Raw genomic sequence first — 18,516 nt, 5'->3', positions numbered from 1 at the left:
TGTAGAACTACTCAGAGAAAAGGACTGGAGGGGAATCTGTCAAAATGTTAACAGTGGCAATCTCAGGTGGTGAGATCGGGAATAACTGTGATTCCATTTTGTTCTTTATACTTGCCTTGTCTTTTGCTTTTTCTTTTTTTTTTCTGAGACAGAGTCTCATGCTGTCTCCTAGGCTGGAGTGCAGTGGCGTAATCTTGGCCCACTTGCAACCTCTGTCTCCCAAGTTCAAGCAATTCTCCTGCCTCAGCCTCCTGAGCAGCTGGGATTTTAGGCGCACGCCACCATGCCCAGCTAATTTCTGTATTTTTGGCAGAGACAGAGTTTCACCATGTTGGCCAGGCTCGTCTTGAACTCCTGACCTCAGATGCTCCACCCACCTCGGCCTCCCAAAGTGCTGGGATTACAGCTGTGAGCCCTTGTGCCTGTCTTTTTCACAATAACTAAAATCAGAAAAATAAAATCAACTTTTAAGAGAAAATAAAATGCAATGTAATGGGTTGAATGGATGCACATGAAGGAAAAAAATCTACGTGGAAGATTTCCCTCAACTTTCCTTCCCTTAGCAGCTTGTAAGAGACCTGTGAACCTACTAGGCCTGGTCCACAGAGAGGACAGAGCATCCCCACCAGGGAGTGTCTGGAAGGGAAGGACACCCCCTGTCCCATGGAGGTGGGAGGGAGAAGGAGCTGCCATCTACTCTCCTGGCAACAGGGTCTGTAGAAGCGGAACTTTTCTGTGTATGATACTCTGGTAAGGATCCAAGCTGTCTCTATGCTAACCACGGGACTCTTTCTACAACAGACTGCTTATCCCTGCAGTGCACTTTAGGGAAGGCATTTAACACACACTTTGCTTCTATGCTTACCGTGGGTGGGTATTAGAGGCATCGACCATCATCTGGGAAATACAAAGCAGGGCTTCGTGTCCCTTTGAACCCAGATGGCGATGACTGCTGAGTTCTCGGGCCTGCCTTAGTTTTTTCTGTCTTCCTTCTCCTTGAGGGGCATGCAATCAGCTCTGGGCCTGAAGTTTCTAGCCTTGTTCTTGGCTCTGCCACCACACCCATCTCCTTTATTCCCGCCCAGATCTAGTTTGCTGCAGGCCAGATAAACCTAGCAAACACACTTGTTAGAGATTTGCCTACAATAAAAATTAGAGACTTTAGAGTAAGGGTTAAGGAGTTGTTCAGAGGCTTTTCTTAGCTAAAATCTACACAATGAAGGTTGGCTGAGTAGGGGGCTTTAGATAAATGAGGTTGTCAGGAATTACTATTTGATATGTTAGTTATGCCGTAACTCTGGTTTCAAAAATAAAGAGAAGGTACTTCATTATTATTACAAAATCTATAACAAATTTTCCAACATCTTAAAAACACAGAAAGCAGGCCGGATGTGGTGGCTCACACCCGTAATCCCAGCACTTTGAGGGGCCAACGCAAGAGGATCGCTTGAGCCCAGGAGTTCAAGACCAGCCCGGGCAACACGGCAAAGCCTCCTCTCTACAAAAATTACAGAAAACTAGCTGGGTGTGGTGGTGCCTGCCTGTGGACCCAGGTACTCAGGAGGCGGAGGGGGGAGGATGGCTTGAGCCCAGGAGGTCAAGGCTACAGTGAGCCACGATCATGCCACTGCACTCCAACCTGGATGACAGAGCAAGACCCTGTCTCAAATAAAAAAACAGAAACCTATTTACAAATTAAATCTATGAAACATATTTTTTTTAATCTATGAAATCCTGCTCAGAAACCAAATAATCAAAGCAGTTTAAAGCACAAAGACTCTGAGTGATCTAAGAGGGAGAGTCCCGCCCTCTCAGCCTCCCGTTCAGCACCATCTGGAAGACTGTGAGCACCTAGGCACAAGCCAGGAGCCAAGAAGTTTCATAAAGCACCAGACTCTACTACCGTATGCAAAGTGACCCAACTTGAAAGATACAAGCTCCCTAATCAAAACAAAAACCCTGATGGCTACCACAGCAGACTCCGTGTGGTAATGAAGTAGACAGTAAAAAATCTACATGGTAAGGGAGTCCATGCTTCTGTGTGGCTCAAGAATATTTTATTAAAAATATTTTATTTTGATAGCTCTAAGAGGAAACCCTACTGCTAATCTAATTCTTATCAAATCTATTTGAAGAGGGCCAGGTGTGGTGGCTCACGTCTGTAATCTCAGCACTTTGGGAGGTCAGGGTGGGCGGATCACCTGAGGTCAGGAGTTTGAGACCAGACTGACCAACATGGCAAAATCCCATCTCCACCCAAAATACAAAAATTAGCCGGGTGTGGTGGCAGGTGCCTGAAATCCCGCTACTTGGGAGGCTGAGGCAGGAGAATGTGTTGAACCTGGGAGGCAGAGATTGCAGTGAGCTGAGATCGCACCACTGAACTCCAGCCTGGGCGACAGAGCAAGACTCTGTCTCCAAAAGAAAAATAAAAAAAATCTATTGGAAGAGAAGGAGCTAGAGGAGTGTTCCTGGAGTGTGGTTCAAGGGCTTTGCAGAAGACATTTGGGTTCCAGCCCGCTAGCCTGCCTTTTCTCATTCCAATACCTCACACTCTCAGCACTGGGGGGAGCAGTCTAAGAACTTTCCAGGGCCTCTTACCTGGTTATCTGGGTGGTTGACAGTGAAGTAGCCCACACAGACGATGACCTCATGAAGGAGGCTTTCACAGGAGACTTGGCTGCAGTGGCCTAGCAGGGAGCTGGCCGTGTGCCGGAATGCAAGGGACAAGCCCTCCGCCCCTACGATAGACTGACAAAGACAAGGGGCAGTTAGAGTCCTCAGCCCAGGGAGAGTCAGGGCTGCAGATCGCAAAGCCAGACTGGGCCTGTGCACTTCCTGCCGCCCTGCTGGCCGAAGCAGAAGACATTTCTACAGTACTACGCTGGACGCTTTGGTTTAGGGATTCTTGTTCTAATAAATGACCATAGTAAGTGCACTGTTGAACCTGAAAAAGGGCGGCAGCAGACCGAACGCCTGTACCACAGGGATCAAGACATCATCTACCTAAAACACAGTTATTTGCTCTATTTTTCTCATACACAAATATTCTTACCGTAGAAAATTTGTAAAAGTATAAAAAACTAAAATTCACCTGTAAATTTACCACTTAGATGACTTTCAACACTTTTTTTTTCTGAAGGAGAAAATGCTTTCTTGTACACAGAGTTAAACATACGTTTCTAATTATTTATGTTTAAACAAAAAAATAAATAACAACCAGTTATTATTCAGATAAGTAGTTCTATGAACCAAAGGCTCCCAAAAGAATGTAAAAAAAACCAAAGCAAAAAATTCTCCCCAAAACCATGAAACCCCTCAGCTATGCGACTTCAGGGATCCTTTCTCCAGAGACGCAAAGGGCTGTCAGCGGTGGGCGACTCAAGAAGAGAGTCTGAGTCTGTCTGTGCAGCCTGCAGCTTCTATTTAATAAACATGTCAAACAGACAGAGCGACAGGAGGGCAAAGGGGAGAGGCGAAGCCCACAGAATACACTCGCAGCACACGCTGGAATGAAGCCCCACTGCTGGGCTGTGGGAAAAGGCGGTGTTTTAAACTCCTCTCTTGATCTGAGGTCTTACTGGGCTTGAACCAGGCTGGATATGTTGCAGCTTGGAAGTTTCAATGAATTCACTTTACTTAATATTACTTAATAGTGGGTGAAACAGAGCCATTTCAGTGAGCATTCCTGAAACAAAATTACTGCTAAATTTTAAGAGTACCCCTTGTCTCAGTTTCACAGCCCCAAAACAAAAAAAAAATGTTTTTCAAGCCCCAAAGAGACTTCAGAAGGGCTTTGCTCCTTTAAATCAAGTAGTGACACCTTCTCAGCTCAGCCTTTATTTAATTAGTCACGTCCAGCATGCTATGACCCAGTGCCCTCTGTTTAACCTTCACTGATAAGAGCAGGTCAAGGGGCATGTAAGTTTGAATATAAAAATTAAACCAATTTTTCAAGGAAACTATATTTCCTTTTTAGCCAGAATTAATTGCCAAGTCAGTACATTGATTTGTTTCCTGAGACCACCTTCCATTGTAAAAACTGTCAAACTGAATGCAATATACAATATCCCCGATCTCAAGGCCACCTGTGCCAGTATGAGTTCAGAGTGAAATCAGACTCTGCTGAAGAGAGAAAAATATTTTGACAGCCTTATTGGTATACAATGAAATGGAACCAGCTAAGAAAATACTTTAACGGATAACCTTTTGTACTATTACATGCTGGGTTCTCACACAAAATAAGCACACAGGTTTGTGGCTTTGAAGAAGGGTAAAGGAGCACTGGGAATGCTGCATTCAGTCCCAACTTTCTGACTCAGCATCTAAAAGACGGTTTAGGTAAATTCTTCTTTTTAGAAACTGAGTCAGTTCACATAATCTGAGGGCCTACTATGTGTTAGCTAGCATAGCACTTTTATGCAATCATATTTAATCCTCAAATAGTCTTGGGAGGTAGGTATTACTTATCTCTATTTTACAGATGAGGAAGTGGAGTCTTAAGTGTTCAAATGACTTGTCTAAGGTCATACAATTTGAAAACGTAACGTGATGGCTCAAAGTCAGGTCATTCTGACTCCAGATCCAGGGGTCTAATGAGGATGCCTCCCTGTAATAGCTCTGTATTCCTGTCATGTATTTGAACCCAAATCATCAACATGTCTTACATCTTGTCTAACTCTTCAGCACGTCAGATCATTTATCTCACTTCAGTTTTTTCTCCAGTTCTTCTGAGCCTCTCAGGCAATTCAGATTGTCTCTCAGATTTTTCTGAGGTCAGATCATGCTGAGATGTATACCTTCCTTCTTTCCACTTAAAATCTCTTATCCTGTCCTTTCCATACATAGTTCTTAAAATTTCACTTTTGATATGTTAAGTTGTTTTATGAACTAGAACATGAGTTTCTCTTACCATAACTATCACAAAATAGTACTTTTCTGGAAAACTCAGCCACTGCTATACAGTGCAAATACTATGTATTTAATTTACTTAAGCATTATATTCTTGATCATGTCCATCTACATCAATGGTGTCTACACAGACAGATGTGTTGCTTTAGCTGGTGAAGCCTGTTTCCCTTCCCTTGAATATGAAAGGCTTAGGACTGACTCAACCAATAAAGTATGGCTGATAGGTAAGTATGTGACTTCCGAGGCTAAGTCATAAAAAGTCCTGCGGCTTCTGTTGGTTTCTCTTGGAACACTTGCTTTCTGGAAGCTTCCTCTTAGGGCTTTCCCACTAAGAATCAAGACACCATAGTGTTTTTAAAAAGCTCAAGTGACATGGAGAAGCAGCAGGTAGACACTCTGGCCACCAGTCTTAGGTGAATCTTGTCTTTGAGCCATCTCAGGCATCAAACAAGAGAGTAAAGAGCCTCCAGGTGAGTTCAGCATCTAGCTGTGGCCATGATATCATGGAGCAGACAGCAGAGACAAGCCATTTCCACTGTGATAAGCCCTATCTGAATTCTGAACTCCCGGAATCTGTGATCAGAAATAATTGTTTCCCCCACTACGTTTATCTGTTTGTTTCTAAATGCATATAAGTAATTAAGAGAAAAATTGAGATTTGGTTGTTTAAGGGTAAGAAAAAATGAAAAAACAAAAACAAAAACATGTAGTCATTGGTAAATGTAGTAACATCAGTAAATGTCCCTGATGCTAGAAATTCTGGGTATTTAGGTCTCCTCATGCTAATGAGGAGTCAGAAAGAAACGAGAAAGGTATAGGGTACCCGGAAACTATGGCGAGGGAGAGAATGAGAAACGGTAATGGCAAGACTGCTAAAAAAAAGAAGATAGGCGAGACAGGAGAGAGACAAAGAAGAAAAAACAGGAAGGAAAGAACTGAGAAGGAAATAGAGAGTTGCAGAAGAAGAAAGAAGAAAAGATACTGGGGAATGGTGAGAACCAGCCAAGAAAGGGCATTCCAACTGAGAGCCGGATTTGATTTCGAGAATAACTGTTTTTTATTTATTTTGTGATTTCATTTCTTTTTATCCCTAGGGACACTGATTTTGAGAGTAGTTGAACTCTGGAGCCACTCTGGTTTTATTCCTGCTGCTCTGGCAAAAGCGGCTCAAGTAGGGGATACACTTCAGGCTGGATACAGCAAGGATCTGGAAAGAAGACATGTTTATTTTTATCTTAGTTGGGCACAAAGGGTTCCAGAAATAGGCTTTTCATTTTTCTTTTTTTCTTTTTTTTGAGACGGAGTTTCGCTCTTGTTACCCAGGCTGGAGTGCAATGGCGCGATCTCGGCTCACTGCAACCTCCGCCTCCTGGGTTCAGGCAATTCTCCTGCCTCAGCCTCCTGAGTAGCTGGGATTACAGGCACGCGCCACCACGCCCAGCTAGTTTTTTGTATTTTTAATAGAGACGGGGTTTCACCATGTTGACCAGGATGGTCCCGATCTCTCGACCTTGTGATCCACCCGCCTCGGCCTCCCAAAGTGCTGGGATTACAGGCTTGAGCCACCGCACCCGGCCGGCTTTTCATTTTTCTAACATTATTGCCCATTATTAAACCCTTTAGGCTTAAAGGCCAGTAGGATGCAGGTCTGGTTGAAGTTCAGTGGTACTCCTCTGTGAGTTCGCCTGAGCAGGACGTCAGTTCACAGGAGGAGAGGGGCAGGGAGCAGGGACCTGGGGCTCCCTGACAAGAGTGACTGACAGGACAGCTGACTTCTCCTAGAAGCTTGTTTATGATGTGGACTACCCTGCAGCAGTATAAATGTTGGTCAACAAGACCCGTGAAACTGGAAGCTAAGAGACAATTTTTAGATGTTTGCTTTTCCATAATCTGTTAACAAAGGAAATCACTCCCTTTGGACCCAGCTGATGGGTAGACTGGTGGATTCCATATCCTGAACATGTACACTTAAGTTTCCCTCATTTCCAAACTGTTTCCAGACAGAATATGGTGGGCTTAGGTCTTCATAAAAACACAGACGTTATGTTCAACCCTGAGGCAAGAACCACTGACATTTTTTGGAACAGATATCTCTCCTTTTAGATGTGGCTGTAACCTCTCAGAACTCTACATATTGTGCAGTCAGTTACCACCGAAGGCTAGTTCAACTGCTCTGGAAACAGAAGAGCATTAACCCAAAGGAAGAGATTTCTGTTCTTGTAACAGGTAAACTAATTCTATGAAGTTGAAAGAGACTAGATCCAATGATACAACTTAGTCACAAATTTCCTTTTTTGAACAAAATGACAGGAAGACATCAATTAAAGAACTGTACATTTGCCATCAGCTACAAAATAGAAGTATTCCTTCCATCTCAGAACGGTAAAGTCCACTATTTTCATGCATTCGTACCTCTATAACCTTTTTCCCTCTGAGCAAAGCAATTCATCTAAATTATGGGTTCATCATCTGCCAAGTTTGTTCCTTTTTTAATGAAATCACTTGACAGTTAATAAACTGAAAGAGAAAGTCTATTTCTTAGGGCTTGCTCTGTTCCAAAGGTTCAGTGTTTTTGAAAATTAAATTTCCTACATGAAAAAAATCTGTTTCTAAGCTGACAGCCTGGTGTTATAGCATAAAGCAATTCTTCTTTCTTTAGCGATAAAAACTTAATAGCTAAAGATGCAAATCCTTGTAAAGGGAGCTGCATATTTAGCTAGTCACACACTTTACATTGGACACAAATCAGCTCAACCATCCACAGAAAGTCATATCAATCAAATAATTTATCTAATTTTGGTTCTATTTATATAAAAAAACCATTACTTTCCTTAATATTTAAAAGTCGATGAAATGATAATGTCCTGATCTAAAGAATTCCAATCAAAAGATGTATCAGTAGCAGCATGGCAAAGGAAGAACACAGGCTTTGCGGTGGGAGAGCCATGGTTACTAGTCCTGGTTCACAAACAGGTAACCTTGGGCAAATTACGTGCCCGTCAGCTTCGCTATCTGTAAAATGGGGATAATAATATTTTGCATGGTAGCTATGAGAATAAATGAGAACACTAGACGAGGTAGAGCATCTGATACAGTTCCCAGAAAACAGTAGCTTAATAAATTATAGTTCCATTTATTGTAGTTTATTCCTTATGCCCCAATTCAGGAGAAGAACCTGACATCCTATCTACACTAAAATATTAACTCTGGGTTGGTTACCACTGATATGAACCAATACTTGGTACCTGAAAAGCAGGCAGATCAAGTGCTGCAAAGCTGTTGAAGAAACGTAAACTGTGAATGGCCACTTGGATGGTGTTTTGGGTGTAACTCTCCTTGGGACTGGCAGTGCTAGGGTCCAAGATGGTGCCATGGAACAGGACACAGTAGAGCATGTGAAGAACTCCAGCCAGATCGGTTGCCTGAAGAGCAGCTGTCAGCCCAGTGGGATCCTGGCGATTACTGTCAAATATGCTGTATGACCTGACAAAGAAACATTCAATTCTTGGAGAGAAATCTGCTCAAAGGATGTTAGCAATTTGTATAGGTTAAATGAAACAAGGTAAGCAGACCGTTAAAAACAAACCATCTGAGTTGCATAATAAGGTAACATGAAACTTCGAGGAATAAATGCAGCCCTCCCCACCAACTGTACTATGGCTTTCCTTTGCTTCTCCTGGAAGACCAGTCTGCTAAGCAGTGTCAACTGAGCACTGTGCAGCCAGTGCTGAGGCTGCCACCCATCCTTCCCACACTTTACACCCTACACAGCCTCACTGTGTTTAGGATCCTGGGTCTGGGCAAACTGGACAGAGTCTATGAAAGCTTTTGGGACTCAGAGGCCAAAAACAGTCCTAGCTTCCTTTCTGGATATATAAAGGCCTCCTCCTTTCTTAGGGGAGGCAGCTACTGGGAAAGCAAGAGGCCTCAAAAACCCGCTAATGCGTTGGTATACTGCGGTAGGGTGGTCCTTCAACTGCTTTTGGAGGCCTTGTTCCAACATCGAGGAGGACAGGAGGGACAGGCTGTAGAAGCCACGGTTCCAAGAACAAGCAAGTACTGGATGAGGTCTACACAAATCAGACGAAGTCAGCTTAGCTACCGTGGCAGGTGGTGTTACAGAAGAGCAAGAAGAGACAATGGCAGTGGCCAATGAATTCCTGAAATCAACAGTAAAGCAGCAGGGACATGCTACATCTACCTCGTTCCTGAACTGAGGTATTTTTTACTTTGTATTTTCTTTTTTTAAAATTTCCCTTCTTTTCACAACAACCTCAACAAAAAGTGGGCAAAGGATATGAACAGACACTTTTCAAAAGAAGACATTTATGCAGCCAACAAACATACGGAAAAAAGCTCATCATCACCGGTCATTAGAGAAATGCAAATCAAAACCACATTGGTATGTAATTGCACATCTTTGTACTGAAACTGTACAAAGATTTCTAAGGAATCACCTCTCCTTAACTCATAGCCACTATGCTTCACATAGGCCTCCCTCCCTATTTACTCTGGCTCAAGGGTGCCCAGGCCTAAAGTAAGCCACACGTTTCTCTGGCTGTTGAGATGGCACATGTCACAGTCAGAGCTAAGAGGACAGAGGGACGTATTTTTGCTGAGATGCTTGGGAAGAAGTCATCACTTTTTCCTCAACTGGGTTTGAATCCGAGATGTAAGGTCTGTAGCTGCTATAGCCACTTGTAACCACGGCACAAAAGCTCAGGTCTCTTAGTGCTGTTCCAGGTGACCTAGTGCTCTTTCTTCAGGAGACTTTGATTTTTCTCAGGAAGGCAAGTTACAAGTTCCCACTCAGTCTTCCTTTAATGTGGCATGATCTACACAATATTAAGCAGGTGTTTTTATGTTTCTGGCATGGGATAATACCTTTTCCTACTTTTTTTTTTTTTTTTTTGAGACGTAATCTTGTTCTGTCACCCAGGCTGGAGTGCAGTGGCGTGATCTCGGCTCACTGCAACTTCTGCCTCCCGGGTTCAAGCAATTCTCCTGCCTCAGCCTCGTGAGTAGCTGGGATTATAGGCGAGCACCACCACACCTGGCTAATTTTTGTATTTTTAGTAGAGATGGCATTTCACCATATTAAGTCAGCCTGGTCTCAAACTCTTGACCTCGTGATTGGCCCACCGTGGCCTCCAAAAGCACTGGGATTACAGGTGTGAGCCACTGAGCCCGGCCCCTACTTTTTAACACAATGAGTTACTGTTCAAAATCTGGGTAAGTGTGTGTGTAGGTACGTGTGTAAACATACACACACATACACACACATATACAGGTTGTCATTTGTCATTCCTTTCAGCTGGAACCCAAGATGGGAGACAGCCCTTGAAGAACTATGCCTATCTTTCCCAGAAGCACCCAAGAGGTGTCACTAATTAAATAAGAACTGAGAGGTGCTGGCTGGCAAATTTCTAGTATCTTGTCTAGTTTTCTCAATTCATAACTTATATTTTCCAAAGGGATTATTTTATTCCTTTTACTTTGCCAGCTGCATCAAAGTAGTTTTATTCATAACCATGGATACACATTTATTTCTTTAATGTGCACTATTTCTAATATTTCTAAGAATACAGCTGAGTGATATGACATGCTTGTATACCTTGTTCTCTATCAAGAAAGAAGCTCTCTTATGAAATACTGTCATCTCATTTATATGGCAGAATCTGCCAAGTACATTTGTTTCTTTAACCTTATCTCATGCTTACTGGATTTTCATAGTTGGTAGGGAAGGTCCTCTCGCTGTACACATGAAGCAAGTAAGACCTTGAGAAATAAGGTGAAGTGTTTTAGGTCATACAGATTTTCAGTGGCAAAAGCAGGGATATCACCCAGGGCTTTTGACTGTTTAGGTCCAGTGCTTTGTCCATCGACCAAAATATCCAGGCCAAACAGAAGCTGATCTCTTTTCTCTCTCTGCCTTCTTTTAAGTCAAATGTTGTGATTAAGTAAATACTGTTAGGATACACAGAGACTGTAATGCAATCTTGTATCATTGAGAAGAGTTTAAGAAAGTTTAAGAAAGGGTATTTATTTGCTTATAGGTATATCTGAACCTTTACACCAACTTCTGTTAGCTAATGTCAGCTGGCCCTTCCTTCCTTCCATTAAAGCCAAAAGAATTAGGGGTCAAACCCTGACTAGAGACGTGAGTAGAGATTAATGTGTCTGAGTTTATTATACAGGTTCCAAAAAGGGGCCTGCGTTTGTTTAACACTGATTGCCTTCTAGAACCAGTGACAAGTTAGAAGATATTTCTCCCTGAAGCTAATTTCTAATAGGCTTTCAGGACCTTGAGGATGAGTGACATCATTGCTGGTGACAACAGTTTTACTGCTGCTCTGTGATTCAGAATGCTGACTTCCCCTTTGTTTATTCTTGTGTTGCTTTCAAATTGATTATCAGCATATTCAAATACAGATATTCAGGAATATAGCTTCGTCATTTAAAACATTTCATAACACTTAGTCTTTCCTGGAATTTATTAAGTGATATGAATTCACTGCTGTTTCCTCTTCCAAAGAATACATGTAAAAAAATCTTAAAAAAAAAAAAAAAAGTAAAGTGAAGGTCATCAGAACATCTCCTCTCCTGTACCATTATTTAGGAAAACACTAATCTGATGGATTATAAAACAATACAGCCCAGTCTTTTGCAAATATTCTCCTAATGAAATAAAAATGATAACCGAGGAAAATCTGCTAAATAACATTTAAGAACTTAGATGTGGAAATGGTTCAAAATGTGTATAATAGTGCTTCATGGAAAAGACCATTCACATTGAAGAGAGCCCACAGAATATATGGAGGCAAGGGGAGGGTTGTCTGTCCCATTTGGCTTCCATAGGACTAATGCAGACCTAAAGGGACTGTGGAGAATGTTTACTTTTGATTTAGCCTGAAGTACAGATAATTTGTCTATGAACAGGCCACTGGCTTCTGTTGGTCTTAGCTGTCAGTTATAATAACTTTAAGCCTAAATGTTTACAACAAAAAAGTAAAAGGCCTTATTCATATCAGGCACGGGTTATGAAGTTTTCTTTAAAAAAATACATAGAAGATGTGAAAAATAAGATGTGAAATTCTGTATACTACACTCTGGTATCTTTGCAATTTTACTAGATTTTAAGATGTTTTTGTTTGGTCTCCAGGACTAGAGATCTTAGTGAGATATTCATTTCTGTTCATCAAAAGCTAAATTCAATGAGGAAAAACTAAGATTGGTTATGCACAATGCCTGAAAATCCTACTTTACCTAAAGGGCAAGTAGAGCTGGGCAAAACCAGCATGATTTGCAAGGGCACAGAGTGCTGTCCATTCCATCTTCATAAACCACTTACACACCGGGCCTTAGTCCACCTAAAAAGGCAACAGTGACAGTTCCAGACTCCACAATCTCTTCTCTTCTGTTTGTTTGCTCTCACTTCCAAGGTCTCCAGATTTCTAGCTTGGTAACATCCACTCTGATCTGCAGTGCAGGCGATCTTCTAGACTGTTCTCTTAGCTTCTTGGGTTTTGGCTTTGTTCTGGAATCCCTGAGGTATCTTATGAGAACATCCCATTTTAGCCCTTAAACCCACAGACCTGCACTCAAAAATCTGCACAGTGTTGGAGTGGGTGAGACTAAGTTACTGTCTCCCTCAATGGTGAATGAGAACTTTAGTGTTCAAGGAGAGGTAAAAATTTTTCAGCAGTATTCTAGTTTTTGGATTTTATGCCCTGGGATATTCTGGGAAAGCCAGACTGTATCCAGTGACAACATCATTCATCAGGTTTAAGGTGAGCACAGACAGGCATGATGTCAGGTGTTCTGCCTAAAAAGCCAAAGTACCTGTGACCCAGGAACTCTGAGCACCGTGATGTACAAGGTTAAGGAGGACCCAAGCCCCTGTTCTAGAGGCATTACAGTCCAATGGGGGAGGTCGGTGTATCCGTTTCCTATTGCTGCTGGAATATTTACCACAAGCCAGTTGCTCAAAACAATAAAAAAATTATTTTACAGTTCTGAAGGCCAGAAATCCCAAACAGATCTCATTAGGCTAAAATCGAGGTGTCACGAGAGCTGTGTTCCTTTTGGAGGCTCCAGGGAAGAATCCATTTCCTTGCCTTTTCCGCCTTCTGAAAAATGCCTCAATTCCTTGGCTTATGGCCCCTTATTCCAGCTTCAAAGCCAGAAACAGAGTATCTTCAAATCTCTTTCTAATGCTGACTTTCTTGCCTCCCATCTTTATAGGGACCCTTGTGATTACATTGGGGTCCCCTGAATTATCCAGGATAATCTCACTATCTCAAGATCCTTAATGTAATCATATCTGCAAGGACCCTTTGGCCATGCAAGGTAATATTCACAGGCTCTGGAAATCTGAATGTAGATACTATTGGAGGAACTTTATTGTGCCTACTCCAGAGGACTTAGTCATCCATGATTCATTCATTCCACAAATACTCACAGATGGCCAACTATGTGGCAAGCCCTATTCTAAGAACTGAGTTCAGCAATAACATCCATGAACTTTTTCTCATAAAGTGTATATTTTAGTGCAGGAAGACATAAACTAACAAATATATAACATGCAATGTATGCTGTGATAGAGGAGCAAGGGACATGCCTAGGAAATGAAGAAGTAGGAATGCATGTGAAACTACTTTACATAGAGTGGTGGGGGAAGCCATTTCTAAGGCATTATTGGAGCAAAATTCTATAGAAAGTGAGGAAGAAAGCCATGTGAACATCTGGGGGAAGGGTGTTTCCGGTAAAAGAGCAGAAAATCCCAAAGCTCGGAGCCAGGAGTGTACATGACATGTTCGAGAAACAGCAGGAAGGCCAGTGTGGCTACAGCAGGCTGATTAAGTGGAAGAGTAACAGGAGGTGAGGTCAGAGAGGGAACAGGGAAGATCAGGTAGAGTCTTGGAAACCATTATCAAACTTTTACTGAGTGAGACGGAAAGACATTGTGAGGTTTTGAGCAGTGAAGTGATGTACTCTGACTTCATTTGAACAATGATCACGACAGCTACGGGGTTGAAAACTCTTGAGAAGAACCTGCAGAGGCAGGAAGACCAACCAGGAGACTTCTTTAATCATCCAAGTGAGAGGTAATGGTGGATGAATCAGGATGCGGGAAGTGGTTGGATTCTGAAAATATTCAGAAGGGCAAGCCAACAGATTTCCTCATAAATTGGATGTGGGTGTGAGAAAGAGGAGTAAAAAATGGCTCAAGGTTTTTTGGCCTGAGTAACTGGAAGACGGTGGTTCCTGAGAGACTATATCTCAGGGATTCAGTTCTGAACTGGTTAAATGTGAGAGGCCTATTATACATCACAGTGGAGACACTGGATTGGAAGCTGTGTGAAATAAGCTTCCAAAGCATAGGGATTTTTGTCTCTTTTGTTTTACAGATATATCCCCAGGGCTTAGAACAATGTCTGATATACAGTAGCTATTCAATATATCTGTGTTAAATGGCTGAATAAATGTACAAGATCGAATTCAGAGGAGGAGTCTGGGTTTGAGATATTTGGAAGTCAACACCAGAGATGGTATGTAAAACCAGAAACTCATTCTAGTGAGTCTGGAATCTGATTGAGCCTTGGGATACCCCAATGTTTAGAGGCAGGAGAGATGAAAAGAAACCAACAAAGGAAACTAAAAAATGGTCACCAGTAGGTTAAGAAGAAAACCAGGGGAGTGGCCGGGCGCGGTGGCTCAAGCTTGTAATTCCAGCACTTTGGGAGGCCGAGGCGGGTGGATCACGAGGTCAAGAGATTGAGACCATCCTGGTCAACATGGTGAAACCCCGTCTCTACTAAAAATCCAAAAACTTGGCTGGGCATGGTGGCGCGTGCCTGTAATCCCAGCTACTCAGGAGGCTGAGGCAGGAGAATTGCCTGAACCCAGGAGGCGGAGGTTGCGGTGAGCCGAGATCGCGCCATTGCACTCCAGCCTGGGTAACGAGAGCGAAACTCTGTCTCAAAAAAAAAAAAAAAAAAGAAAACCAAGGGAGTATGCTGCCCTAGTAGAAGAGCAAAAATAGCTTCAAGGAGGGGAAAGTAACCAATAACAAGGTTTACCTACAAATAAACGTGAGGACTAAAAACAGGAGGACATATATACAAATGACTTGAGTCTTATTTTTAGATTATGAAAACTAATTCCACACGCCTAAGATGGGAAGAAGGTAAGTAACAGGGAATGGAATGTAGCTTGTTAACAAGTAGGAAAAAAGACTTAGCAAATTAGGTGCCTACCAGTTCAAATGAGAAAACAGCACTGCTTGATCACCAAAGAATACAACTCAATTCTGACTAACAGGAGTACTATGCACATAACAAGGAAGGTTTAGCCCTGCTCCAGTGTATTGTATGACTGCGCTGGAAGTACTGTGTTTAGCACTGGGTGCAGCGTTAATTCAGGACACTGTGGTATCAACGTTCCCAAGTAAAGTGATTTGTGTCGTAAAAGTATCTGGAAATAATGTCACACAGGGAATACTGGAAGGAATTGGGAAATTTAGCTCAGAACTGAAGGACACAAAGGCTATCTTCAAACTGAAGTACTTAATTTATTTATGACCCCAGGGGAGATACATTACTAGAAAGCATATATGAGATAAATCTATGGGAAATTTTTTAGGGTTATGCGTGGTGGTAAATGCCTGCCCTTCCAGCTGCTTTGGAGGCTGAGGCAGGAGGATCACGGGAGCCTGGGAGTTCGAGGCTGTGGAGAGCTATGATCGCCTCATTGCACTCTAGCCTGGGTAACAGAACGAGATTCTATTTCTGAAAAAAAAATCTAATAATGAGAACACCCAAAAGTGAAGTGGGCCGTTTGGTGAGGTATGACATTCTTCTTCATTCTGGAAGAGGTGGAAGGTCACATCCACTGCAGTAGCAGAGGATACTCAAGACTCAGCTGGGCATGAGCCTGGATGATGTCTAAGATTCCGTTCAATTCTGGAATGTTACAACAGATGCAAATCTACCTTGAAAATTACAGTCAGTCTCTCTCACACTCACACACACACTCACACTCACACACACACAGAGCACATCCTCCCTCCCTGACCTTTTATGTTATATACATGACAGATGTGGACAATAGCTTGTTTAATGCAAATCTAATTTGGAGCTCTGTTGAAGAAAATGGGGATGACTTAACGGAGAGCCGAGGGCAGGAGAAAAGTCAAGGTAGAACATATGTATGTGCAGGCACTCTAAGACAGTCAGGACATTGGTTAGAGAACAGTAAAAATAGGCTGGGCGCGGTGGCTCATGCCTGTAATCCCAGAACTTTGGGAGGTCGAGGTGGGTGGATCACCTGAGGTCAGAAGTTCAAGACCAGCCTGGCCAACATGGTGAAACCCTGTCTCTACTAAAAATACAAAAATTAGCCAGGCATGGTAGCATGTGCCTGTAATCAATCCCAGCTACTAGGGAGGCTGAGGCAGGAGAATGGCTTGAACCCAGGAAGTGGAGGTTGCAGTGAGCTGAGGTTGTGCCACTGCACTCCAGCCTGGGCAACAGAGTGAGATTCTGTCTAAAAAACAAACAAACCAAAAAAAAAAAACCAGTAAGAATATAGGGACAATTAAAATTAAAAAGCGAGAACATTAGGTAGGACAGGCTTAGATACCTGGGAGAATTCCCAGTTACCTGATTATGAGTTTCAGGTAAACTCAAAGAGGAACCTTTTTTTTTTTTTTTGGCAAGGTCTTGTTCTGTTGCCCAGGCTGCAGTGTGGTGGCACATTTGCAGCTCACGGTAACCTTGAACTCCTAGGCTCAAGCAATCCTCCCAGCTCAGTCTCCCAAGTAGCTGGGACTACAGGCATGCGCCACTACTCCTGGTTAATTTTTTGTAGAGATGAGGTCTTGCTGTGTTGCCCAGGGTGGTCTTAAACTCCTAGCCTCCAGTGAGCCTCCCACTCAACCTCGCAGAGTGTTGGCATTGCAGCTATGAGCCACTGTGTCTGGCTAAAGAGGAACTCCTGAGACGGGAACCTTCCTGAGAAGAGAAGTAATAGATGAAGTCTTGGTGTTTGGGATCAACAACGTGGAAGAGGCTGAAGGAGGAGCGAGACCGAGAGCACACCAATGGGAATGGAAGGTTCAGAGCAAGGCCCCTCAGAAGAAACTCTGGACCCTGCAAAGGACTGAATGTAGACAGAACAGAGTGTAAGAGTGAAGAGGCGACAGGCTCAGCACAGTCTTAGGAAAATGAAAGCTGAGTGATGAGGGGCAGGCAGGAGCCTGTGGGTGAGAAGGCAGGCAGCTCTGGGTGACTGATGAGATACGCTCCTAGGTCTTGGAATTCGGGCGAGGGCTGCTGTCCTGCACCGCCTCTCAGACGGGACACTTCTGACCCCTCTAGCTTCAGTTTTCTCACGCTGTAAACAGCAGAGGACCCTGTGCTGACATACTGGTTTTGCTGGTTGATACTTTGGGCCTCTCTTACTTAACACCGTCATACCAGGTGCTGCGTTACGATTCCAGTGCCCTCCTAAATGATCGTTCTGGCTTCCGCTCTTGTCTCTGTAATCCATTCTTCACAGAATACGCAGATGTTCTTTTGACTTTTTAGCCACTCTCCTGTTTCAAATCCCCCAGTGGCTTCCTGTCACACACAGAGCAGAATTCAGATTTCTAATCTTTCTGTCCTCAACTTCTGGCCTTGACTTATCTGACTTCATCTTCTACCCCTGGCTCTTCACATTCCAATATGTCACTTCCTCTGTTTCTGGAACATCCCTCCTCAGGGGCTTGCCATTCTTCTCAACTAGAATACTCTTTCCTTGGGCCTTGACCTGGCTGGCTCCTTAGCTTGTCATCTCCCCAGGGAGGCCTTTCCCGGCCACTGTCTGCAGAAGTCCCTGACCAAGACAGTCAGCTCTATCACCAGGGTTTATTTTCCCATGTCACTAGCTAACATTATCTAATTTGTATATTGGTTGATTGGTTTTTTTTCCCCATCAGACTGTAAATTTCATAAGAGTGGTGTCTTGTTCACCAATCAATCCCCAGTACCTTGACAAGCGTCTGGCACACAGCACATAGTAAATAGTGATGAGTAAATATTTGCCGAAGAAATGGAAGGAAGAAAGGGAGAACTGGTCTCGGCAAGGCATGCCAAAGAACGAAGGCCTTAGATGCCTCTTTCCTAACTCAGGGAAAGAGGAGCATGAGGTGCGGGCAGTCTTTCTTCTTATGCGTAGAATAGGCCCAAGAAATGGGATCCTGACATAGGTCAATGGTTGTTCACTGGTATTTGCTAGCTCTGCCAATGAACGGCTGTTTCTCAAGTTCTTAATTTTCTTTGTTTCATGTGCTATATGCCTGAAGGGGAGCTGCTAGGATATTTAGTTTCTTTCCCTGGGTAAATCTTTTTTTTTTTTTTTAGATGGAGTCTTGCTCTGTCACCAGGCTGGAGTGCAATGGTGCAATCTCAGCTGACTTCAACCTCTGCCTCCTGGGTTCAAGCAATACTTCCTCCTCAGCCTCCCAAGTAGCTGGGACCACAGGCGCGTGCCACCACGCCTGGCCAATGTTTTTTGTATTTTTAGTAGAGACGGGGTTTCACCATGTCGGCCAGGATGGTC

At 43.1% G+C, this 18,516-nt stretch overlaps 1 protein-coding gene across 12 annotated transcripts in view; it reads right to left on the bottom strand.

Annotated features, from left to right (window-relative positions):
- Positions 1-18,516, bottom strand: part of SCAPER (S-phase cyclin A associated protein in the ER) — a 535,706-nt gene that overhangs the window by 26,279 nt on the left and 490,911 nt on the right. For all 12 annotated transcript variants that reach the window (XM_074392618.1, XM_074392622.1, XM_074392621.1 and 9 more), the window contains 2 exons: positions 8,157-8,394; positions 2,602-2,751 (listed from right to left, as the gene is read on the bottom strand). In XM_074392618.1, the coding sequence (XP_074248719.1) occupies positions 2,602-2,751; positions 8,157-8,394 (388 nt within the window). The remainder of the gene's footprint in view (positions 1-2,601; positions 2,752-8,156; positions 8,395-18,516) is intronic.

This window comes from Saimiri boliviensis, chromosome 2, assembly GCF_048565385.1.
Source record: "Saimiri boliviensis isolate mSaiBol1 chromosome 2, mSaiBol1.pri, whole genome shotgun sequence".
Taxonomy (NCBI): domain Eukaryota; kingdom Metazoa; phylum Chordata; class Mammalia; order Primates; family Cebidae; genus Saimiri; species Saimiri boliviensis.
This window is presented reverse-complemented; position numbering and strand designations above follow the sequence as displayed.